The sequence below is a fragment of the Ammodytes marinus genome, assembly GCF_949987685.1.
Source record: "Ammodytes marinus genome assembly, chromosome: 4".
In the NCBI taxonomy this organism is placed as follows: domain Eukaryota; kingdom Metazoa; phylum Chordata; class Actinopteri; order Uranoscopiformes; family Ammodytidae; genus Ammodytes; species Ammodytes marinus.
This window is the reverse complement of record NC_137233.1, coordinates 25,113,175-25,139,350: the sequence shown is the minus strand read 5'-3', so window position 1 is coordinate 25,139,350 and position 26,176 is coordinate 25,113,175. Positions and strand designations below refer to the sequence as shown.

At 41.4% G+C, this 26,176-nt stretch overlaps 1 protein-coding gene across 1 annotated transcript in view; it reads left to right on the top strand.

Annotated features, from left to right (window-relative positions):
- Positions 1–26,176, top strand: part of kbtbd8 (kelch repeat and BTB (POZ) domain containing 8) — a gene marked incomplete at its 5' end in the record, with an annotated part of 55,706 nt that extends 29,530 nt beyond the window's left edge. The window contains 4 exons of the mRNA XM_080026608.1: positions 18,159–18,366; positions 18,479–18,785; positions 19,795–20,614; positions 24,776–26,176. Coding sequence (XP_079882734.1) covers positions 18,159–18,366; positions 18,479–18,785; positions 19,795–20,614; positions 24,776–25,239 — 1,799 coding nt within the window. The 3' untranslated portion in view covers positions 25,240–26,176. The remainder of the gene's footprint in view (positions 1–18,158; positions 18,367–18,478; positions 18,786–19,794; positions 20,615–24,775) is intronic.

Here is a 26,176-nt window from a genome sequence, read left to right as displayed (position 1 = left end):
CTTCACTACAGTGCAGATACCAACATTGCACACTTCTTTTTCTACATTTATTATGTGCTAAGGTCACAAATTACAAAGTACAATTTTATATAAACAGAATCTAAGTACTTTGAATGTAGGAGTTTTAGTTTTATTGTTTTTTTTATTATGTTATTGTTCATTTTACTTAAAGAATATTTTTTTATGCCGTCAACAATTCTCCTAAAAGACCAAAACCATTAATCACTGAATCCTGCTAAACTATTCAATAGACAGCTTTTTGAGTCTGCACTGGGGGCCATGTTCCTTCATTACTATGCGTCTAGTTCATTGAGAGTCAATCCCACATTCTTTGTCCTGGTGAGAACAGAACCAAATGTTCATTCATCCGTGACTACAAATAGATCACAACAAGCGTGCTATTTACTTCTTTTTGAGTAACGTTTGCGTAAAAACTTACAGTGCCCAGGTGTTTCAGGAAATGATTTGGTACTTTTCAGCAATAAAACTGGATGTGGTTCAAGAAATCATTTTTACATCTTCAACATTAAAATTGACATAAGATAAAAAAAAAAAGACCCGGAGAGCACAGGGAAGTCAGGAGGTATGTGAGACTGATACAGGGTTACTTTTTTTTTCTCAATGGGATAAGCTGACAAAAAGTTAAACATGGAGTTGCACAAGCCTGAATCCTTTAAGTGAAAATGCGAACACATCTTCCACCACCGGTTAAGAACACCAAGACGAGTAGGTATATGTCATCAGTGGGGAGAGAAAAAAGCATGCACAACACTGAAAGAAACTGACAAGAAATCACTGAAAGCTGTAGTGCATGACACATCCACATTTGTGCAAACAGACACGTACACACACAGACACAGAACCAGTAAGAAAATGATTCGTTTATAGACATGTGTGTCATTCAGGTTTTTCTCAGACCTGATTAAAAACAGTCTAGTAAAAACAACTATGTCTTGGGGTGATTTATTCACTAACACATTGCCATAGCATTCGTTTTGATGGCGCAGTTTAAAAATAAAACCATCTACTCGCAAATGCACGTAATTCCCCGCTTTCATGTTGTACATCAAATGCAGCCCGGGAGGGAGAAATATATGAATTTGCAGATGTTTAATAAGCATTTTCTTTTTTAGAAAATATACAGTGGTACAGTCATAGCCGCAATTCATCTCTTGCATAAATCCCACATGTTTGCCTTTTTTAAATATGCCCCCGTAAACACCGTCGGCTAACATCACCGAGCCTATTTGTCAAGCAAACAGCTTTTGGATAAATCCTGGTTAAACAACCTTGCCCCGTGCAGTTTTAGCAGCACTGTTTAGCCTCATGCACTAATTCAGTGACTTGGCCTGCGGTCACGGGATTAAGAGGAGATAAGCACTGGTGAATATTCCATTGCTGCTGGAATGGAGCTCTCCCCATACATCAGCCAGTGAGACCAGTGAATAATGCAAAGGCTTGTCCAGTTCCACCCACAGTAAAGCAAGGGCACTTGTAGTAGTAGCCTAGTGAAAAAGTATCGCCCTTGTCTAACCGGTTAGACTTCCCCGAGGCTGATTCCGACAGGTCTATTTGGAACAGTCTTGTTTGACCTCTCCCTATGTCTTCCCTTGGAGGCATGCGTGCAGTCGATCAATCACTTGATAATACACACCCAGCCCCCTGTTCATTTCTATGCATGTTACCACCACACACAAACTTTTTCCATGTCTTTTGCTTTCCTGGGGGAAAAAACACTGAAGGGTTTGTGTGTTGTATCTCTTTCCCATTAAATGTGAACTTGAAACATGAAACAGTGATGTGTGGTACGCATGTATACTAATCTCACTAAAGCACCACATCACTTTCACTCTTGTGTGCTTGTTCTTCCTCAGTGGCGCGGCATTGATCGCACTAGAATGACTCTGATTGCCGTGCACTCCTCAGCAGAGGAGATGGGATTCATGAATCCAAATGTTTTCAGCAGGTGTCTGCAGGTAACACTGCGCCCAACTGAGGTCTTTTTCTGCATGGCTTGAATTGACATATAAGCACATGTCTGAGGCAAGCGTACTATTCGCTGATCTTCATATAGGAAGGGGATTGGAGGCCCCCTGAACAGTGGGGGATACACAACAACAGGCCCACCATGAGGGATCTGCTTTCACAATAGGTAGAAAACCTTCTTCTCATAGACTGGTGCGGCAGGCCTATGGGCAAGATGATTAAGTGCTAAAGTTGCATTTTCACCCTCCGAGCAGGCAGCCCCGAGGCCAGAGAGCCTGCATGATTGCCTCTGTGTGCTACATTACATTGACATGATGGAGAATACTCTCCTGGGGCCTGAAATAATGTAAAAGGAAAAGTGGAGGGAGAGGGGGAGGGGGGAGGAAAGCCCATCCCCATGCCTTTTCTGCCGGGACCTCAGAATTCCCTGCGTGCAATCGGATTTGCTGATAGATCTTTCCCGCGCCACCGCCTCAATATTGATGACAGACATGGAGCGTTGGCACACAGGGTGCATGGCAGCACACACCAGGGGAGTCCTCTAATCCGATTCTTGCTATTAGAGGCCCAGAACCTCCCCGCTGGGTGTCTGCAGCCCCCCCGGCTACTCCGGGCCCACCCTGACACGGAGAGAGAGCTCGACCGTGTTGTGGACGCACAGGTCTGTGAAGAAGACCACACGGGGACAATTTAGAAGGAGAGGAGGGGGAAGAGGGCTAGTCAAATTGGACAAAATGTGTGGAGTGCATATTTTTCTCTTCCCCCCTTAACTAATTAGTGGTAGGCTAAAAAAAGACAAATTTTATAAAACCAAATCCATCAGCCGGACAAGTGGAACAAATGAGTCGACCTCACAGTGGGATGCAGCGCAGCCTTATTTGTTTGCTTTTACAACTTGAAGGGCAGACGATGCGCGGTCACCCAGCAAGCAGCAGAACAGCTTCCACTGAAACTGTCCCCAAAGTTACAGCCAATGTTGTGAACCCAGGCCTCCTCCTACTAGTCACACTGGGTTTGTTGGCAGACAGATCAAAACACATGAGCTTTGAGCCAGTGTTATCAGCGCAGACACATTTACAACAAAGTTTTTTTAAACCCAAGAAAATAGGACATCTCCTTCTTGGGCTCCTCTCTGTGCTAACCCGAGAATTATAGCCTTCCATCTCATGGCGATGAAAGCGTGGAATGGTTATTACGACCACAGAACAGGGCCACCCATCATCGTAGCAAAATACTGGATAATATTCAGGCATCTTCCAATAGACTAATATAACTAGGCTACAATCTTATCTTTCCTCAAATGAACTCAGTCTTGAGGAATTCTTGGCAGTGTCGGCTAGAGTATTAACATTGTGAATATCAATGTTTATCACATACCTTTCAACGCCACGCTGCACAATCAAGTTTGATACAAACTAGACGCCCAATAGTTTAAAGGAATAGTTTGACCTCTTTTGAAATAGGCTTGCTTTTCTTCTTTCCTCCTTTTTATCTTGTTTGTTCAGGGACCTTTTGGGAAACATCCGCCCCCCTCAAGCTTGTACAGTGAATAACTAGCTGGGTCCGGAAGACCGTTATAGCAAAGCAAGACAAAGAGAAAACTAAGAATAAACAGTGGGACAGCTGGCCTCAGATCAGTCCAATGTATAAATCCAGCACCTCTAAGACTAACTAACTAACCTTTAAAATAGTATTTATTTAATGAATACAGGTGCCAAAGTGGGACATTTGCTGTGTACTAGATCATGAGCAGGACTTCAGAAAGTTATTGTTCATGGCCAAGAAAGTAGGTCAGGCAATCAACCCCCATAAAACAGTTAATTCATGTTTTTTTTGTACATATCAATCCAAAAATGATATGTATCTATCAGGGGGGTTAAAGCTGATGGATAGCTAACTGTCCACTATATAGCTTACTATAGCTCTTATGTCACTCTCAGTAAGAGAGCTAACGAGTGTATTTCCCAAAGCGCTACGAACTATTCCTTTAAAGCTAAGTATTTCATTTTAATATCCTGACTAATTGACATTAAAATACACAACAACAACAAAAAAAAAACAGGAAAACGTACAAAAGTGGAGTAATTCTGCCAAACAACAACAACAACCATGAACAAACAGCCTTGTCAGCAGTTGTCGCCATGCAGGGTGGGATTGTGTGTTAAGGTGCTTTCGGGGGGGGGGAGACTCTCAGACCATCTGCTCAGCGGCTCCTCAGGTGAGGCTATAGTGAGACAGAAGGTCACAGGAAAGAAAGGAGGAGGAAAATGGCACTTTTTAAACATGGAGAAGAAGCTGCAGGTGTGTATTTACAGCAGCCTCCCATTGTGCTCCTATTTGCCTCCTCCTGAGTGGCACGGGGATGGGGGAGCCTTCACGACATCTGCAGGCACTCTTCCACAGGCCCCCGCCGGAAGCCGGATATAATAACCCATTACTGCCGACTCTCACAAAAACACACACACACACACACATTCAAACTACAATTACACCCCCTGCCTCCTCTTCCTCATACATCCCATCTCATCTTGCTCTTCTTCATCTGTTCTGCAATTCGAATGTTTGCTGAACCAACATTTACTTGTATACACGGCCTTTCTTTCATCTCAGCGGCTCACAACTAAAGAGAGACCTTGTAGAAAAAGATGAGAACGTTTGGAAGAAATTTAAACCAATTAATTGTGTACTTGTAAATTATGCAGAACAGAAACACTTATAAATACAATGAATTACAAAGATATATCATACCTTTCAACAGTAAAAGATAGGTAGACACATGCACCTCCCTTGGCACCTTATAATGACATAGACACTAGGAATATAAACACCTTACAGCAGCTTTGTTTCTGGATCTGAAAAGAGGATCCCATCTCTTCCCACATATTCCCAGTAGAACTCTCTTTAAATTCAACTGGTTGCTGCCATTCTTGCTTTTTTCAGGCGTTAGCAGTATAATTTTTATTTTTGAATGCATACTATAATAACACATTTCCCCTTCATAGGTGGCTGTGACCAGAAAATTCTATGCGAGATAGAGATAAAGTAGAAAGTGCAGATACAGTATCATGTGATCTGTTTCGATGTATCAAAGAGGGGACATCTGTGGACGGGTAAACAGAAACCAGAGCTATATCATCAAATAACAGCGATGGCAGGAAGCCTTTTTCTCTCTTATAGGCCCAATTTCACAGGCCCGCACTGTGGCTGAATGGGAAGAAATTGAAAAAAAAAGTGAAATCGATTGCTTAGATTGCAGTTGTACTTTTATTCGTCTCTCGCTCTGTGCATTTCCAGCACAGCACTGAAAATGGCACACTGAAGGCTATACATTAAGGTTTGCAGAAATTTCCCTCTGCATGCAGGAAATACTGCTGACACAAAATCCTGGTAGGATTCCGTCTACATGCTTTAGTCAAACTAATTATATGGACACATCTTGAACCTCGTACGAGGAACTTTGAAACTTTAATTAAACAGTCTCATTTTTCCTCTGATGATCATTAATTACTTGGAATAGCAAACGAGACCATCAGCGAGAACCACACTATTTTTATACAGTTATTATTAAATGACAAGTAAGTGATATGGTCAGATAGCGCCGCTTCTGGAGAGCAGCGAGTCTTCGTTCACGGGCACAGATACCCGCCTCTCAATAGCGCTCTGTCACCGATTGGATAAAAACTAGCTGGATACTCAAAATTTTATTTTTTGAGTTACAATTACTGCAGAGCTGCTTGAATGGGAGACCTGTGTTATGAGCTGTGCATACTGTTTAAGTGATTGCTGTATGAATATAGAGTGATTTAACACGTATATTAACATACAAATATCACTTACTTCTCCTTTAATGCATTTGTGCGGGTCAGATTTTTCCCGAGAACGATTTACGGCAGGTATACTGGAACAGCCTGTGTATCCTGAATGGTACTACATTTAAAGTTGCATCTGGTTCACCATCATCATATTACCATTATTAATCTAAAAAAGTCAGATATAAAATACATCACCTCATTGTGAAACATCTGCGGTCTCTCTTCATGGACGTATTCACTTGCTTCCTAAACAAATGCATGCGCTGCTGCGGTATATTTTCTTGGGCCTTTACTCAGAAAGCCGGCGTTGGTAGTTAGTTGATGGAAGAAGACACAGTTGAATGCAGATGAGGAGGTCTCAGGAAACTTCTCTTTATTAAACAACAAAACTCATCCTGCAGTCAAAACGAAGCCAATAAGAATTTAAAGTGTTTTTAGCCAAATCTATGAAGAAGTTCCTTTGATAGAGACCCGACTTTTTCCAGAATTGTGGCCGGTTTTAACCGCCACTCTAAGTGATCTGATTGGTTCTTCAGGACAGTACGCCCTGCTCCTCCTAACACCTAATTGGTGTACCCTAACTAGCTCCACCCTAATGGTCAGAGGGCAACCTCTGGGTTGCCCTCTGGCCCCCAGAGGACATCCTGAGTCTAGTCATCACCTAGAGTCGATATGTCACGTTGGCCAAGAAGTCTGATTCAGCAACTTTTAAGACAATGCTGATGATGATGATGATGATCAGGATCAATAAACTACTGTTAACTCTTAGCCAGACTGTCTTTGATTAACTCACAAGACAGTCACCTTTGTGTGAAATTTGAATGATCTACAGGTCAGCCTTGAGGGTTTCCTCACTCAGGCAGCTGACATCCCTGACTTTGCCCCCTGCCAGATGAGGCATTGTCTTTGTCCTGCTCTGTAACAGTATAGGCCTTAATATAAAATGTATAGTATCATAATACACTACAGTAATCTTAAAATGTGTCATAACGAAATACACTACACTGCCACAGCATGTGCTCGGGCGCCAGTGTCCTAAAAACACTAACGCTTTTATCCAAAGGTGCCGCTAGACTCAATAGAAACTCAATGTTTCTCGTAGCTACTTCAAAATAAAACATTAATAACACATCATTTAGAAAAATATCATACACTCCTTATGTATGTTGCTTACTATAATGGTATCTTTACTAACTAGTTGTTACTAGGACCTCTAGTGCGTTACTATGAATTGATTGAATAAACTGTGTAGCCTAGTCCGAATGCACCCCTGGCTCCATACTACAAAAACTGCTAGTGAGGAGACCGGTGTGTTTTAAGTTGTGTTTTATTCAGTGTGGATGACATTATAACTGCGCCGTCACGTCAGTCAGCCGGAGCGCCTGTTTAGTGAATGTTATTTTTCTCTCTCTCTCACTGTTGTGTGAGCGTGCACGTTCCCGCAGTAACCACCTATCAATCCACGGTTGAAACGTGCTCTCCCTGAGTTTGTTTGCATCTCCCTTGTGAGTAAGTGCAAGGAGTTTCCCGATCTCTACAAATTATAATGTATGCATGTTATTAAACGGCCGCGATTCGCCGGTTGCAACAGCTGTTTAGCGTGTCATCACAAGCCGAATATTGCTATTGTTCTTTTCCTGGGATCTGTATGCTGCTGTGCATGTTAAAGAAGGAAATAAACATAGGATAAATCCTTACTCCTCCTCTCATCGTCTCATGCTTCATGACGTGTTTGGCCTTAAGTGGTAGCCGACACCCCTGAACTGAATCCAGTGATAGCAGATCAGCACGGTACATTCAGCAGTTTCCTCTACTACTTTTGTTGAGAACAAAATACTTGAAGTGCAGGATAAACATCTTTTATTTGACATGTACATGACAATATCATTGGACGAACCAGATGCATTGTTTTCAGTGTATTGCCATAAATGCTAGTTTTCAACACCCGACAATGTACGAAATGTAGTGCAAATGTTGTGCAAGTAATCTTTATATTCAGCCAAACGGTTAAAAATCAGCAGCCCTGATTGTATGTAAAAACACACCGTCTGCAACATTTAAATGAGCATGTTAGCCTGTCAAACCATGTACACAGATCTTAAACATGACAAAAACGGTTTAAAACGAGCCATTCATCTAAAGCATGCTCCACTGCAAAGACAGATACACATCATTCACACTGTGTGGATCTAATAGAGAAGTACATACTATATATCTACATTTATTTTTGTTCATAGATTGAAGTAAACAACAGTTCTGAGACTGGGGAAGTTTAATGAGGCAGGATAAGATGGTGAGAGGGCCACCGTTACCTTCAAACCCGCATATACAGTACGTCCTTGATTATACATTCAGCGCATACAACGCATGTGGTTCCAAGAAGCAAGAATAACTCGAAAAAAAAGAGAGTGTCCCTGGGCAACACCATAGATAGTATAATAAAACACAACACACTTAACCCCAAATTACTCCCGGTAGTTAGCTTGCACCCTGCATGGTAGCTGCTGCTATCGGTGTATGAGTGTGTGTGTGTGTGTGTGTGTGTGTGTGTGTGTGTGTGTGTGTGTGTGTGTGAATGGTTGAATGTCTGAAATAATTGGTTGAAAATGGTTGAAATCTGTGAAAAACGCTATATGAGTGGAGTCCATTTACCATTTGAGTGACTGCAAAGGTCCAGAAATCAAACATGCATAGCCCCAGGTAGCTACTGAGCAGCAAAGGCAAGTGTAGGGGGCGCACAATGGGTTTAATATTAGTCATCAAATCCAGCATGCGATCAAAGTTGCACTCGCGAGGGCATTATTCAACTTCATAAACATTTTGGAAAAAAAACATGCAAGAATCAAATTTCCCGCACAGCAACACTCAAAGTTTATTTGCACATTGTGTTCTACACAATTCACAGTAAATGTGCCAAAAAGCAGACGCAGATATCTTACAAGGGCAAAAAAATTCTGCTTGCGCGCTCTGCGCGCGCTCGCATATTCGGTCTCTCTGCCCAGTGTGCCCACCTAAAACTTCTACAGGCCCACCCTAATCTAACTGTCTAGAACCGGGCCTGCTAGTGAAGCTCATACAGTAAATAATTAAAGAGTGAGGCATTTTATATAATCGGCTGTGTATCCCAGCAGACTCATTAAAATGAATTGAAATAAAACTGCATCTTAAGTGATGACTATCTGTCTTGAGGGTGTTTGATAGCGTTCCAGTTAATTTTGGGTAAAGAATTGCAGTAGCCTATACAGACCCTTTTTCTACTAGATTGTCTAATACATTTTTAAACATTAAAGCAAGACAATGACAGGGGCCACCTTTGCTAGATTGTATCGAACACCATCAACAACAACAAAAAAACGAGAGTGGGTGTTTTCATTGGAATTGTGTTATTTCAAATCCAGTTTGTACTGAAGGACAGAGCAGACACAATAGAAAGGTGGCGCTTTTTAAACATGTATGAACCACACTGTAAATTGAACATTTACAACTAAAAGAAGAGAAGATAGACATGCTCCCCTGCCGGTAATTTTGGAACTTTAGAATAACCTCTAATTCTGAATTTGGCTGAATGGCATTTAAAATAAGGCGCTGGTAGAAGTTAAATTGACCTCTGAGTGAAGGTGAAGTATCAAATTGTAAAATGTAAAAAGAGACTGAAGGAAATGAGTGCCACTTCATGTGCAAATTGAAGTATTTGCAGAACTATAAGAATAAATAGAATATATTGAACGGTGGAAGTAGTCGGACTATGTGGAATTTTTCATAGGTGAACATCTTAGGCCTGAAAGGGTTTGAAGTGTAATTTAAAGTTGAAAGGAGTTGAGGTATCTGTTGAAGTTCAACCATTAAAAGCTACAGAAGACTGTGCTTGCAATTATTTTTCTTATTTCATATTTCAGGATATCAGGATTGCTTAACAAATAGCTAGGAATGACTGGCCAGTCATTATCATACCACTTAGAAATGAATATTGGTAATGTATTTTGGGATGAAATTTATTCATATCTATTATGAAACCTGTTATCTAAAAAAAACAAGCTTTGTTTTCTAAGAAGAACTCAAATAATATTATAACCAATAAGAGGAAAGGACCTTTCTCGTTATCTCAAGAATAATTAACTTATGGTCTCAAGATAATGGTATCTTATATTATGAGTAATAAGAAGAAACAGACTATTGTTTTCTTGTTCGCATAAGGACAACAAGCTAAGTTCATGAGAATATCAACTCATTATCATGAGCTAACGACAATGAAAAATAATTGCAAGCAAGGCTGTGCTGGGCTTCCATAGGGAACAGATGAAACTCTCAATTACAGTAAATAATAGAAGATGAAAGCAGTGCAACTCTGGGACGATGAAACAGTAAAGATACAATAAACAGAAAATGAAAATTATATAATTGTTATACTTCATTTGATGTTAAGCTAACTGTTAGCTCAACACATTAACAATGAAGAGACAATTGCTTTCAATGACTCTCCATGTTGGAAATAAGCATCATAAACATCATATTATCAAATGTGTAGTCTCGCAAAGCCAGACCAAACTACAGCAAGTAGTATGGTCTGGAAGCACTCTGTTTAGAGCCGTCTATTCGGGTGGGGAAACCGGGGGAAACTGGGCTAGCCTGTTTGTATTTGTTTAAACCAATCACAATCATCTAGGGCGGGGCTAACCCCGGGAAGCAGCAGCGGTGTCCTGCAAAATAGTGCCGGGGGGGGGACTTATTTTGATGGAACGTCTTCACGCCCAGAGACTGTCAGAGAAATGGCTAAACCCGCAAACGCCACACAAAAACTATTAAAGACAAAAGGAATATACATAGTGTGTTGCTTTCTAACCAGCATGTCAAGACACCATACACTTTAGCCCCCGAGGAGCTCACGGGATAACTTAACCGGAGTTAACTTGCCACGTAGTGTTATCTCTGGTAACATTATCATCGGCGGTTGAGAGGACGGCTACGGCGGTCGAGTAGAATTTATAGCATTCGAGAACTTATGTCACCACCTCCTATCGCTGTAGTCAGAGCCGTAGTCCGTCTGTTTACAGGCAGAACAGGGTTTTGACGTTGTGAGCGCTACACCAACTGCAGCAAGTAGCCGTAAGTTGCTAGGTGATAGTGGAAGCCGTTGGAATCTTTCCCCGTCGCTAAAACACCGCTGCTTAGTCCCTAATTCACCAAAGAAAGGGAACGGCGAATCTTAATCTAGCTGGTTATAAGGTCCGGTGCTCAATTCAAACCCCCACGCTTCATTTTCCAGAGTTTATGAGGGTATTTCTGCCCGGGGGTAGTTGTACAATGAAGTTGGACAGCTAGGCTAAGCTAGGATGCGTCCCGGACCGCCGAAGTATCGCCACACTTTATTTCTGTCTACAATAATGTGACTTCCCACACCCTGTGTGTGTGTGTGAGAGAGAGCGCTGCACATAAGCACACGGGTTGACTGTGAGCGAATTGTTTCCGAATTTGAGGGGGATCACAATAGGGGAAAGCCAGCAACCGGAAAAGGAGGGGGCTGTGTCAGGGCAGCGTAGCTTTTCGACGCAAGCGAATAGACGCTGGCGGAAGTGGTCATGCCAGACTATCAAATGTGCAACCTTCAGCAGCAGCTTTGGATATTCAACAGGCGGAATTTGTGATGCTAAACAATAACTTCATCAGACAGGTTTGTGTAATTATTCCTTACAAAAACTCTAATAAAATACTTCTTAATTAAAAGCAATAGACATTAAATGACAGCAAGTTAATATGTGGGAATTAAATGGCAATCATAGTGTTCAATAAACAGCAATTAGTCCATCTCTCTGACAGCATATGGTTGCAGGTGCTGCCACATGTTATGAATGTCAAAATACCCACCTCTGCAAAAACTCCACTTTGATAGAGAGCTCAAATTTCAATGAATTATCAACAGCCGTTCTCCACAAAGGGCGTTGCCTCATTACTGTTGACAGTTTGTGTGAAGAGCCCTGAAATATGCAATCAACATAATATTACAGAATTTAAATGAAACATTCAAGTTTTACCTAATTGGTTGATGAAAAATGCATGTTTCCAGTAGCAATTATTCACATTTCCTCTTAAATTCTCCCTTTGGATAGAGATATTTAATAACGCTTGCGTTCCTATTCAACCAAGATCATTCCTGTACATCTAAGTGAGTAATGATATGATATTGTTGACCTCTTAACCACAAATCATCATACAGTCATATGAAAAAGTTTGGGAACCCCTCTCAGCCGGCATTATAATTGACTCTGCTTTCACACAAAAAAGATAAAAGTGGTATGTCTTTAATTTACCAGGAACAGCTAAGTACTGGGATGTTTTCCAAACAAAGATTTTTTGAAAAGCAGTATTTAGTTTTATGAAATTAAATAAAATGTGAAAAACTGGCTGTGCAAAAATATGGGAACCCTTGTGGTCTTGCTGATTTTAATGCATGTAACAGCATGTAAAACTGAGGACTTTAAACACAAAATTGGTTGGATTATGTTGTTAAGCCTTGAACCTCATATAAAGGTCTGTTTAATCATGATAAAAGGTATTTTAGGTGCCTAAATGCAAGTTCCACTTCTCTTTAGCCCCTTTTACACAGCCAGTGAAAGCCGGGAATATGCCGGCCTTTCGGCCCTCCCCCCAGCTGTGTAAATGCGACAGTTGCGGAACGAGGGAAGAAAGGTGCGAGAGATTGTTCCGGGAATTTTACTACCTCGGGGGGTAGTAAGATTCCCGACACTATCAGTTCCGCCTCTCTGTTTAAATGCTCCAGCTTGTTGTTGCGGAACTGGGGGGCGTTTGACGTTCCATAGTCTACGTTCTAAACATGCGACCATGTTAGCAGTTGAAGGACGTGTGTTTAACATTAATCACGGCGGCCTGATGTCCCGTAAAAATCACCAAATAAAAGGAACGGCGTATAATCTATCTGATCATGAGGTCCGTTGCTCAATCCAAACCCCCACGCTTCATTTTGCAGAGTGTATGAGTCTATGTCTGCCCAGGAGAAGTTGTACAATGGGAAAGCTAGGCTAGGCTAAGTAAGGGATAAAGTATAGCGAACGGGTCACTTGCTAGAAATAAAGACCGACAAGCTGAAGCAGGAGCACGACGCGCAGCGGAGGGCTCTTGTTCAGCTTGAAGGTCGACCTAGTAACGGGGGAATAGTCTGCTCGCCCCGCTAGACTGTCTGCTTCAGCTGACTGAAGGCTCCGGCTCAGCTGTTAGCCACAGAGCTACTGTTTTGCTAACACAACTCAAGACGTGAAGAGGTGAAGCGGATTGATTTTGTCAGTTTGGTTAACAGTCCCAGTGATGTTGGACTCAGCGCGTAGCGAGATCAACCGGCACATCGTGGGGACAGTAAAATACGGCCCTCTTACTGCAAGCTCCAGCACTTCTGCTCTCAATTCACCAGCCAATGTTGTTGTTGTAAAGCAGCTGACCGGCGCGGCGCTAAATGTTTACGTCACACCTGACGCTGTTTACAAGCACCTCTTTCATTCCGGAGCGCTGTGTAAAAGGAGCTACTGATGGGCCAGCAGGCCGGCGTTGCTTGGTTCTGTGTAAATAACACAGAAGCAAGCAAAGCCGGCATTTTGGAGTGATGTTGTTCCGTCAATATGCCGCAATCTCTGTGTAAAAGGGGCTTTTGACTCTCTGCAGAAGTGAGACAGAATGCGATCATCAAAACAGCTCCCAAAAGATCTTAAAAACAAAGATTATTCATTGTCATGGTTTAGGGGAAGGCTACAAGAAGCTTTCCCAAAGGTTTCAATTGTCAATTTCTACTGTAAGGAACGTTGTCAGGGAATGGAAGGACACAGGCACAGTTGCAGTTAAACCCAGGTCTAGCAGACCAAGAAAAGTACAAGAGCGGCATATGCGGCGGATTGTGAGAATGGTTGCACACAACCCAAAGATCACCTCCAAAGACCTGCAAGAACATCTGGCTGCAGATTGTGTATCTGTACATGGTTCTACAATTCAGTGCAATTTGCACCAAAACATCTGTATGGCCCGGTGATGAGAAGGAAGCCCTTTCTACGCCCACGCCACAGATACAGTTGCATGGAGTTTGCAAAAGCTCATTTAGACAAGCCAGCTTCATATTGGAAGAAAATGCTTTGGACTGATGAGACAAAAATGAAGTTATTTGGTCTTTATAAAAAGCAGATGTTTTGGTGCAAATTGCGCTGAATTGTTGAACGATGTACAGATACACAATCTGCAGCCAGATGTTCTTGCAGGTCTTTGGAGGTGATCTGTGGGTTGTGTGCAACCATTCTCACAATCCTCCACCTATGCCGCTCCTGTTTGTTTCTTGGTCTGCCATGCCTGGGTTTAACTGCCACTATGCCTGTGTCCTTCCATTTCCTGACAACGTTCCCTACAGTCGAAATTGACAATTGAAACCTTTGGGAAAGCTTCTTGTAGCCATCCCCTAAACCATGACAATGAACAATCTTTGTTTTTCAGATCTTTTGGGAGCTGTTTTGATGATCCCATTCTGTCTCACTTCAGCAGAGAGTCAAAGAGAAGTGCAACTTGCATTTAGGCACCTAAAATACATTTTCTCATGATTAAACAGACATTTCTATGAGGTTCAAGGCTTAACAACATAATCCAACCAACTTTGTGTTTAAAGTCATCAGTTTTACATGCTGTTACAGGCATTAAAATCAACAAAACCACAAGGGTTCCTATATTTTTGCACAGCCAGTTTTTCACATTTTATTTTATTTCATACAACCAAATACTGCTTTTCAAAAAATCTTTGTTTGGAAAACATCCCAGTACTTAGCTGTTCCTGGTAAATTAAAGACATACCACTTTTATCTTTTTTTTGTGAAAGCAGAGTCAATTATAATGCCGGCTGAGAGGGGTTCCCAAACTTTTTCATATGACTGTATATTGTGCCATGAAAGGGACTTTTGTATGTATGTATTTTTTGTGGGTTGAGTGTTTATCAGAACTGTTTCATTGTATGCATAATCAAGCCCAATTTATTTGAAAAAACAGACAAAACAGAAAAACGGATAAGCACATATGGCGGGTCGAATGTCATGCAATACAGTTCCAATATACAAAGAAAGACATTTAAAGTGACACTGTGTAACATTTTAAGTAATTTATTAGCTACAATCCATATCCTCATTCATAAATATGTCCTCATTGGTGTAAAATCACCTCTGCCAATAATCTGAATTATCCCCCTGAGCGGAGAATTACAAATATTAATGTTACATTTTGTCCATTGAGCGGGCAAGTCGTATGGAGGAATCCATATTTTTGGAATGTCATCGGGTGCATTGTTTAGAATTTAGAATTGTTCTTGTCCTTGAAGGCCACTGTAGCTTCTGTTATTATTCAAAAGGGGAGGGGTTACCCAGGGAGCGTTGCATTCTAGAACTTTCTAGAACATTCTTGATGATGTCACATTACACAGTGTCCCTTTAAACAGAAATCTTTTTTTGTGGGGGGAAAAAAAGCAATTATTTTCAAATATCCAGTAAAGAATATATTTGCCATCTGGGAGTCTGTGAAACAACTTATATTTCATTGAAACCCCTATAATTATTGCCTTGAGCAATATGCAATGAAAAGCTGATTGATCAGACCACTTTCATAGCGATACACAAAACGAACAAGTAAAGTAAAGGCATAAATAAGGCTAGGCTCTTCGAAAAATGTATTTATGTGTAAAAATAATGAAATACCCTGAACAACGATAGTCTTTTATATATGTCTCTCCAACAGAGCACCATTCATTTATGAAATAAAGTTATTTGACCTGCAGTGATTAACAAACTCTCAAACCACAGTGGTGATTGTGCGCTTTTGCCTACAAATGTCTACGTTAACATTTGTATATGCTGTAGTAGGCTATAATGAAGTGTTGAAATAGTGAATTTACAGCATAGGCATACATCAAAACTGATGCTTTTCAGCAGCATAAACCCTATACACTGCCCGGACAAAACAAAACTCACATACTCAAATATCTTGTTGGAACATCTTTTTTCTTTCAGCTTTGATTACGGCACATACGTATTCGGCATAACACATTTTGATAAGCTTTATTTGGCACATAAGGTTGCTTAGAACCTAGACCTGACCAACTGAAGCAACCCCAGATCCTACAGTGCAACACAGGCTTGTACAGTAGGCACTAGGCATGATGGGAGCATCACTTCATCCTCCTCTATTCTTACCCTGATGCACCCATCACTTCTGACAAGGTTGAAATAAGAAGCTTTTCACTGCATCAATTAGAGTTCAATAACTAGTGCCAACTGAAACGTATTAATCACTGCAGTTTTTGACAGATGGAGGGCTCTTGCCTATTTGCCTGGTAAAATCCAGATGGCAACTTTTTTTTTGGCTGGGTAGTGTGTAACCATCTTGCCAATAGGCATATATGACTATGAGGACAAATGCAAAGATAATGTTTTCCTACAATGTCACTGACTTACTGCTTTATGCCTACTCTCTGCTCTGGGCTGCTGCTGTGTGTTCACATACAAGGGCTTATTTGACTTCTTTTTGATAATCATATTGAGTGTGGGCTCTTTAATTCCATTACTGTGTGCAATCTGCCCATGGACCTATTTTCTGCCCCATACAGCTATGAAGTTTTTTTTCTCCCTATTTGAGACAAAAGGAATGTGATTGGCTGTGAGATCCACGATCCTCTCGTGATTGGCTGTGAGATCCACGATCCTCTCGTGATTGGCTGCCCCTTGTTTCCGGGGCTCCGCTGGTACACTCACGACTGACGTTTCTCGGTCTGCCCCGAGATAGTCGGGAGAGAATGGCTGCCAGTGGAGGTTAGCGAAATCTACACTGTTTTGTATACTAATCAGACTTAAATGACGCCTTTTAAAGTTAAAATGTGTGTGTTTACAGGTTCGAGGAGTATAGTCGTATGTACTTCAGTAAATAGTGATGACATGTTACATTCTTGTTAAAAGAAGTCTAGCTTAGAGCGACTCAAGAAAAGTGTTGGTTATCGTTAGCCTCGCTGTGCTGCTAATGCTAGCTGTGCGGGCTAACTTTCGTCCGGTTAGCTCTATGCTCGCTACCCACAGCTGATTGTGTAAACACTTGTTTATGACAAGAGACAATGGTTGGAAGAATTGTACTTCTGGTTACTGTTATCGATGGGAATGCTTTAGACATAGCTAAATACTGTTTTGTGTCTCCGAGATAGGAATGTTAAGACTTCATTCATTTGAGTTTTATCGTCCTTTATATCTCGCAATGTTGTGTCAAATAAAGCTTGCTAACATTAGCTTGGTGACTAGCTTCCTGCTAAAAGTTAAGCTTACATGTCAACTAGCTAACGTAACTAGCATTGTTGTTGTTTTTCCTGGTAACACAACATCCCGACTAACCCTAATATTTCCCGGATATTATATGAGTTGAACCATTGAAGTTAAGCTATCAGTCCCATTAGCCACCCACACACTTACTGCAGTCACCGGGCAATGATGTGAGATGTTAGCAAGCTAGCTTCCACCTGGCGAGAGGGTACTTAACTATACACTCATCGCGAGCCTTTGTCCTGTCAAGGAGTTAGCGCTGCATAGCACGACGTATTTGTTGGAAAAGTTTTTGTTTCTCAGCAGCAGAGTGTATGAGACCACAGTGGAACACTGCAGAAGACACGAAGTTAGAGTGCCACTCGCTCAACCTTCCGTAACATGTGTAATGAGAATCGTGTTTACTACAGGCAATACCTATAGAGGTAGAACACAACAGTGTCAAGGCCCACATGTAATCCCCATGCTTTTAGTGGCTACATGAAAACATCAACTACTTTGAAGGCAACATTGCAGATGTAGATACAAAGTGAAAAGGGAGAAGTGTTGGTAGTTGCCACAGTGATAATTATAACTGGTCCCAAAATACCTTTGGCCCATATAAATCGTTATACCCATGAAGTTTGATTTTGGCATATTTATTTTGAGACTAGAATGCATACTGTCCCAGGACTGTATAATGTATACTTTGTATTTGTATTTTGTTATATAATCACTTTTACTAGTATCCTAAGTAAATGTTGTGTCAGCTATACATCTGTCGAAGTGTATGATAGTACAGGTGTTATCATCAGTCCGTGTTTATTTTTCTGTTTTCATTAGATTGCACAACTATATAAAGGTGATTGGATCAATAGTCTCAAAATGCAATCAGGGACATTACTGTTTACCAGTCAGAATCATATGACCTTTAATAAAATCACTTGTTCTTTTACTAGCAATCTGACCAAGTGTTTTATTTGGTGTCCACACTATTGCTGATGATGATCTCATGTTTTTTTTGTTTTTTTCTTCATTCTGTTTCTTTTTTCAGAGGTAGGGAAGCTGTTACAAGTACAAAATGGGACACCTCCAAGCACCAACTACAACGGAGTAGATGCTGTTCATGCCTGTAACCTCCTTCAGCAGCTCAAAGCCTTGTACGATGAAGCACAGCTCACAGACATCGTCGTAGAAGTGGACCATGGCAAGACCTTCTCGTGTCACCGAAATGTCCTTGCAGCAATCAGCCCATATTTTAGGTAGGAACTGTTTCTAGGGGTCAATAGATGAATGTGTTTTAATATTCAGATATAACTTCCTTGGTAGGTGTGTGAACAACATTTTGTGTTTTTTTTCCGCCATCCCCACCAGGTCCATGTTCACCAGTGGCCTTACAGAGAGCAGCCAGCGTGAGGTCAGAATAGTTGGTGTGGAGTCTGAATCCATGCACCTCGTCCTAGACTATGCCTACACATCCAGAGTCACGCTCTCTGAATCCAATGTCCAGGCCCTGTTCACTGCAGCCAGCATTTTCCAGATCCCTGCCCTGCAGGACCAGTGTGCCCAGTTCATGATCAGCAGACTGGATCCCCAGAACTGTATCGGGGTCTATATGTTTGCTGACGCCTATGGTCACCAGGAGCTGAGGGAACGCTCACAGGACTACATTCGCAAGAAGGTCAGTTTATTATGAGCACAGGCTTGCTGCTTCTTTATTCCACTCTTTTCATTTAATGTGTGATAAAGGGGGAGTCAGCAATGCTGGAGAATGCTTGTTGTAAAATCACTTTTTGTCAAAATCAGTGAATATCTCCTCACGGTCCACTACCTGTCCGTACTGTGTGTGTGCTGAAAAGAAAATCCAGTGTTAATTAGGGATGGCCATTTAGAATTTTTTCTTTAACCGGTTAACCACAAGAATTAACGGTTATTAACCGGTTAACCGTTAAGATTTAATGTAGCATATTTATAGTGAAATACATGAAACATTATAGCAGGGCTCCCGACCTTTTTTTCGTTCCAAGGACCTGCATATTAATTTAAAAACAATTCAGGGACCAGTAGCCATTTTAAATGCCTACATTTTGACATTCACACGGCACCTTGTCTGTGAATGCTAATGCTAGCGCTATGTTAAGCTAGCGGGAGCCCACGCTGTTAATTAAATTATACAAACACATGGCAGGGGAGTGTTGTGACCATAAGTTGTGACTTTCTGGGAGCGTACCATGGACCTATTATAAAGTTGAGAGTAGCCTACACGACTCTTTTCATTCTTTACAGACAGTTGGCATTCTTATATCCGGTTTAGCGATATCAAAATAAGAGTCCGGATTTCAGAGAAATTAAGATGATTTAATTTTTTTTAACCGTTTAACCTTTAGTATTAACCGGTTAAAGATCTTCTTAACGGTAGGCCATGTAAACGGGCATGTTGCTAGCTATGGTGGGCCCTCTTTGTTTACACACCCTGTGTTTACACAACGGCTTTATTAACACCAGATGTTTTCACTACACACACACAGTAAGGACAGATTGGGAGGAGATATTCACCGAAAAAGCTTTCTCCAGAATCGCTGACTCCACCTTTAAAGTCACAAGTTTTATTCTGGTCTTGTGACAGTGCTTTCTGTGTGACTAGTGTGTTCAGCTGCTAAAAAGTGAAACATTTTCTGTTTTTGTGGTAGTTTGTGTGTGTGTCGTGGGAGCAAGAATTCCTCCAGATGACCAAGGAGCAGCTTGTCAGCATATTGAACAATGATGACCTCAACGTGGAGAAAGAAGAGCACGTTTACGAGAGCATTATCCGCTGGCTGGAGCACGATCTGCTTGGCCGCGAGGCCCACCTAGCTGAGGTCTTTTCCCAATGCATCCGTCTGCCCTTGCTGGAAGAGGCCTTTCTCAGTCGGATACCTGCCCCCTTTGCCTGTGCCCTGGCCTTGTCTAAGGACCCTGCTGAGGCCAAAGCTCGCCTCACAGGGACCAATGGCTGCCCTCAGCGCCTGGGCATGACCGCCTCTGAGATGGTCATCTGCTTTGACGCCGCTCACAAACACTCAGGGAAGAAGCAGACGGTGCCTTGCCTGGACACAGTCACAGGACGAGTCTTCAAGCTGTGCAAACCACCAAATGATCTCCGAGAGGTCGGTATCTTAGTGTCCTCAGAGTACGAAATCTACATTGCTGGAGGTTACAGACCCAGTAACAGTGAAGTGTCCATAGACCATCGGGCAGAGAGTGACTTTTGGCAGTATGAACACGCGGGCAACCGCTGGCTTCCACGCGCTCCTCTGCTGAGAGCCAGGATAGGCTGCAGGCTGGTGAACTGCTGTGGGAAGCTTTATGCACTCGGAGGCCGAGTATATGAGGGAGATGGGCGAAATGCGTTAAAGTCAGTGGAGTGCTACGATGCCAGGGACAACTGTTGGACAGCGGTCAGTGCTATGCCCGTGGCCATGGAGTTTCACAGTGCTGTGGAATACAGGGACCGCATCTATGTCCTCCAAGGTGAATTTATCCTGCTTTTAGTGAAACTATTGGATTTCCATTTATCGGCTGGCCGATTATATCGGCCGAATTTCGCATATTTCGGAATTATCGGCATCGGACGTTTTTTTTTTTTTTTCAAGCAATCATGTGTGAAATGTACAGTATTGCTGCCCTGGAGGTAGCCTAATTGAATAGCATTAATGCTATAGCCTATTTACAGCAGCAGCAGGTGTGTTGTAATACATTGGATTAATTTACACTTGACAGTTCCCCCTGCAACCAATAGCAGAGGCATTGGTCATCGCTTGATAGTTTATAATAATAATAATTGATAGAATTTATATGGTGCTTTTTTGGAGGTCATTCAAAGACACTTTACATCATAGAGAATCATACATGTAGAAAAAGAAAACAAAATACAGAAAAAATTAAAATAAGGTTTGAAGTGGAGTCAGGTGTCATTATGCTTCCTTAAAGAAGTGAGTTTTGAGTTGACTTTTGAATGAGTTTATTGAGTCTGAGATGCTGATGTTTGGGGGGAGGGAGTTCCAGAGGGTTGGGTGCAGTAAGATAAAATGCATAGTGTCTGAATTTAGACACATTTGTTACACTTTATTTTTTTTAGACAACAGGGTTCGACATAACCAATGGCCCGCTGGCCCGGGGCCAGTAAAATCATCGCGTTTATTGATTTTACATCACTAATAAACTAATTGGGGAGGATAAAAGCTAGTCTGCCGAGAATCTGTCTGTCCCTCGGCGAGTGTGTGTGTGTGAGTGAGTGTGTGTATCGGCGCACACACACACACGGGGAGTCGCCTTGCTGGGGCTCGACTCACAGCCACAGAAGAGTGATGAAAGATAACCTAAAGATTAAAGTTACCCGGTTGACGTGAACTACGCTCGTAAGTAGCCCAAACTTTATAACACCTGTTCAACATGCATTTAACGTGGACATGTAGAAAGCGATAGGCTATATTAATCAGGAAATGAATGAAGCGCGATTATGACGGCGAACGTGTGTGTGTGTGTGTGTGTGTGTGTACCATGGACCTATTATAAGAGGTGTGTAAACGAGCGTAGTTCATGTCAATTGTGTGTTTACAGGCGAACGAATGCGTATATGTGTGTGTGTGTGTGCGCGCGCGCCTACAAGACGGCGGGGGCACGAGGACAATGACGTCACGGTTAACCGTGTACACGAAAAAAATGTTGTCGTGTACACGGTTAGGCATTTTTGTAAACGTTCACACCCCTACTCCAAACATCAGCATATCAGACTAAATAAACTCATTCAAAAGTCAACTCAAAACTCACCTCTTTCAGAAAGCATAATTACACCGAACTCCACTCCAAACCTTATCTTTAATTTGTCTGTATTTTGTTTTCTTTTTCATTAAGTATGATTTTATATATGTTTGTTGTAAAGTGTCTTTGAATGATCTCCAATAAAGCACTTTATAACTTCTATATAATAACTATAGTAATATCAACTACTATCAACAGTCAAGAGATGACCAATGACTCTGCTATTGGTGTCAGGGGGAACTGTCAAGTGTGAATTAATCTGATGTATTACAACACACCTGCTGCTGCTGTTAATATGCTATAAGGCTACCTCCAGGGCAGCAATGTATCTCACTCAGCATGATTGCTGGAAAATGAATAAATAAATAAAATCGGAAAAAATCGGCAGCCATTTTGTGATGCGTATATATTGCGTATAATACTGGCCCACTCCTTTCACATACTTTCAGTTGTAGGCTTCACATTCAATATGTTTGCCTGGTTTTATATTATGTGTATGAGCAATATCAATACTTCATATCATTAACTAAAAGAAAAATAACCAAATCTAAAGGGAACTTCTATACTGTATTATAATTATTGACACTAAATTACGGAAAAAAAAGTGTCTGCAGGGCCAGTGAAAATATACAGTCATATGAAAAAGTTTGGGAACCCCTCTCAGCCGGCATTATAATTGACTCTGCTTTCACAAAAAAAATATAAAAGTGGTATGTCTTTAATTTACCAGGAACAGCTAAGTACTGGGATGTTTTCCAAACAAAGATTTTTTGAAAAGCAGTATTTGGTTGTATGAAATAAGATAAAATGTGAAAAACTGGCTGTTCAAAAATATAGGAACCCTTGTGGTTTTGTTGATTTTAATGCCTGTAACAGCATGTAAAACTGATGACTTTAAACACAAAGTTGGTTGGATTATGTTGTTAAGCCTTGAACCTCATAGAAATGTCTGTTTAATCATGAGAAAATGTATTTTAGGTGCCTAAATACAAGTTGCACTTCTCTTTGACTCTCTGCTGAAGTGAGACAGAATGGGATCATCAAAACAGCTCCCAAAAGATCTGAAAAACAAAGATTGTTCATTGTCATGGTTTAGGGGAAGGCTACAAGAAGCTTTCCCAAAGGTTTCAATTGTCAATTTCGACTGTAGGGAACGTTGTCAGGAAATGGAAGGACACAGGCATAGTGGCAGTTAAACCCAGGCATGGCAGACCAAGAAACAAACAGGAGCGGCATAGGTGGAGGATTGTGAGAATGGTTGCACACAACCCACAGATCACCTCCAAAGACCTGCAAGAACATCTGGCTGCAGGTTGTGTATCTGTACATCGTTCAACAATTCAGCGCAATTTGCACCAAAACATCTGCTTTTTATAAAGACCAAATAACTTAATTTTTGTCTCATCAGTCCAAAGCATTTTCTTCCAATATGAATCTGGCTTGTCTAAATGAGCTTATGCATACTCCATGCAACTGTATCTGTGGCGTGGGCGCAGAAAGGGCTACCTTCTCATCACCCGGCCATACAGATGTTTTGGTGCAAATTGCACTGAATTGTGGAACCATGTACAGATACACAATCTGCAGCCAGATGTTCTTGCAGGTCTTTGGAGGTGATCTTTGGGTTGTGTGCAACCATTCTCACAATCCGCCGCATATGCCGCTCTTGTACTTTTCTTGGTCTGCTAGACCTGGGTTTAACTGCAACTGTGCCTGTGTCCTTCCATTCCCTGACAACGTTCCTTACAGTAGAAATTGACAATTGAAACCTTTGGGAAAGCTTCTTGTAGCCTTCCCCTAAACCATGACAATGAATAATCTTTGTTTTTAAGATCTTTTGGGAGCTGTTTTGATGATCGCCTTCTGTCTCACTTCAGCAGAGAGTCAAAGAGAAGTAGAACTTGCATTTAGGCACCTAAAATACCTTTTATCATGATTAAACAGACCTTTATATGAGGTTCAAGGCTTAACAACATAATCCAACCAATTTTGTGTTTAAGTCCTCAGTTTTACATGCTGTTACATGCATTAAAATCAGCAAGACCACAAGGGTTCCCATATTTTTGCACAGCCAGTTTTTCACATTTTATTTAATTTCATAAAACTAAATACTGCTTTTCAAAAAATCTTTGTTTGGAAAACATCCCAGTACTTAGCTGTTCCTGGTAAATTAAAGACATACCACTTTTATATCTTTTTTGTGTGAAAGCAGAGTCAATTATAATGCCGGCTGAGAGGGGTTCCCAAACTTTTTCATATGACTGTACAAGGGGCCAGTAAAACTCGGATCCACTGGCCCGACGGGCCAGCAGGAAAAAAAGGTTATGTTGAACCCTGCTGTTACAGTATAGATATTCCCTTTAGATTTTTTTTATTTATCTTTTATTATTGACACTAAATTATGAAGAAAAGAAAAGTGTCTGCAGGGCCAGTGAAAATATACAAGGGGCAAGTAAAACTTGGATCCACTGCCCCGGCGGGCCAGTTGGAAAAAAAAGTTATGTTGAACCCTGGACAATGCGTATTGCAATAAAGAAAACGTTCCTGTACATATTTTCAACAGTAAAAGGTATATATATATTTAAGGGTTCAAAAAATCATTTTTTTTTCAATATATATTTTGGGGATTTTCTTTTTTTTAATCGGCCCATTTAAATCGTAATCTTAATTTATCTGAAAATAATCGGCATCGGCACTCGAATCAATATCGGTTGGGCCCTAATTTCTACAATGGGACTGGAGATGACTTTGAAAATGTCATATGTCCCCATAATAAAAAATGAACTATGACGAACATACTGTGTATAAGACAGTTTGTCAAAGAAAGTGACCACAGCTCTTAAACTAACATTTCTTTTTGTTTTTCTGCAGGTGAATATTTCTTCTGCTTCGATCCGCGTAAGGACTACTGGAGTCATCTGGCCCCGATGACCGTCCCTCGGAGTCAGGGTCTGACCGCCCTGTTTAAGAACTGCATCTACTACATCGCCGGCATCTGCAGGAACCACCAGCGCACGTTCACCGTGGAGGTCTACGACATAGAGAGGAACACCTGGAGCAGAAAGAGAGACCTGCCCTTTGACCAGGCCACCAGCCCGTACATAAAGGCCATGGTGCTGCAGGGCAAGCTGCACCTGTTTGTACGCGCCACGCAGGTCATGGTGGAGGAGCACGTGTTTCGCACCAGCCGTAAGAACTCCCTCTACCAGTACAACGACGAGGCAGACGTTTGGACCAAAATCTATGAGACACCCGACCGCCTCTGGGATCTGGGTCGCCATTTTGAATGTGTGGTGGCCAAACTTTACCCACAATGTCTACAGAAAGTGCTTTGAGGTAGCTGGTTTTTTTTTTTCTTTTTGTGAACCCAATCTAATGAGGCAGAGGGGGAGTAGTGTGGTCCTGCCTGCCTTGTGCCTGGTGTAACCGTTGGGTTTTGCACCACAAGGACCATTATTTGGTTAAAAGTCTTAAGTCGTTCAAACTTTAATTTAACATGATCAAAATGGGGGTGCTTTTAAAGATTGCAGTATTTTTTTTTCCAGACAGCACTAGCTACCCACTCTGATGCTAGTTTAACAAAATCGTACAATGAATCATAAGTGCAATTATCATATGTTTTGCTTGTTGTTGTTGAGCTATGTTGCTCTATTTTAGTTTTAGATACTTATTTCTACAAATGATAAGCATGAGAGTGACGATATTGGTAAGATAAAAGTGCCCTCTGGAGATATGAATGCTATGTGTCAGCATAGTGAAAATCTATATATAAGTACATATATAAATAACTATATAAACTATATATTCATACGGGTAAGATGAGTATCTTAACTCATTAGTAGGTTGCAGGCTCTGAGGTTTGTGTGTGTGTGTGTGTGTGTGTGTGTGTGTGTGTGTGTTTTTCCTATTCTGTTCTCAAGTCTCTCTCGAGCTTATTTTGATAGACAAGTTTTAATTTGATGTGTGCTTGTGATTTACATTTACCTTTAGTGTTTTTTGAAGCTTGTATGCTATTTTTTATGGCCCGCTCTTCCTTCACATGCGTCAGTGTGTCAAACAATACTCTACGTCGTGTGGCTTTGCGAGCTATTTTTAAGTTTTGTTTGAGATTCCAGTTGCATGGGGGCTCGTACCTCCCACTCTTTTGAGTTGGCATCCATTTTGTGTCACATGCGAAGACAACTTAAGTGAAAATGTTTAAGAGTACTCACTCTCCACATTGGAGAACTAAGGACGGAGTCAAATTTTGTTGCAACACTAAGTGGAAAGTTC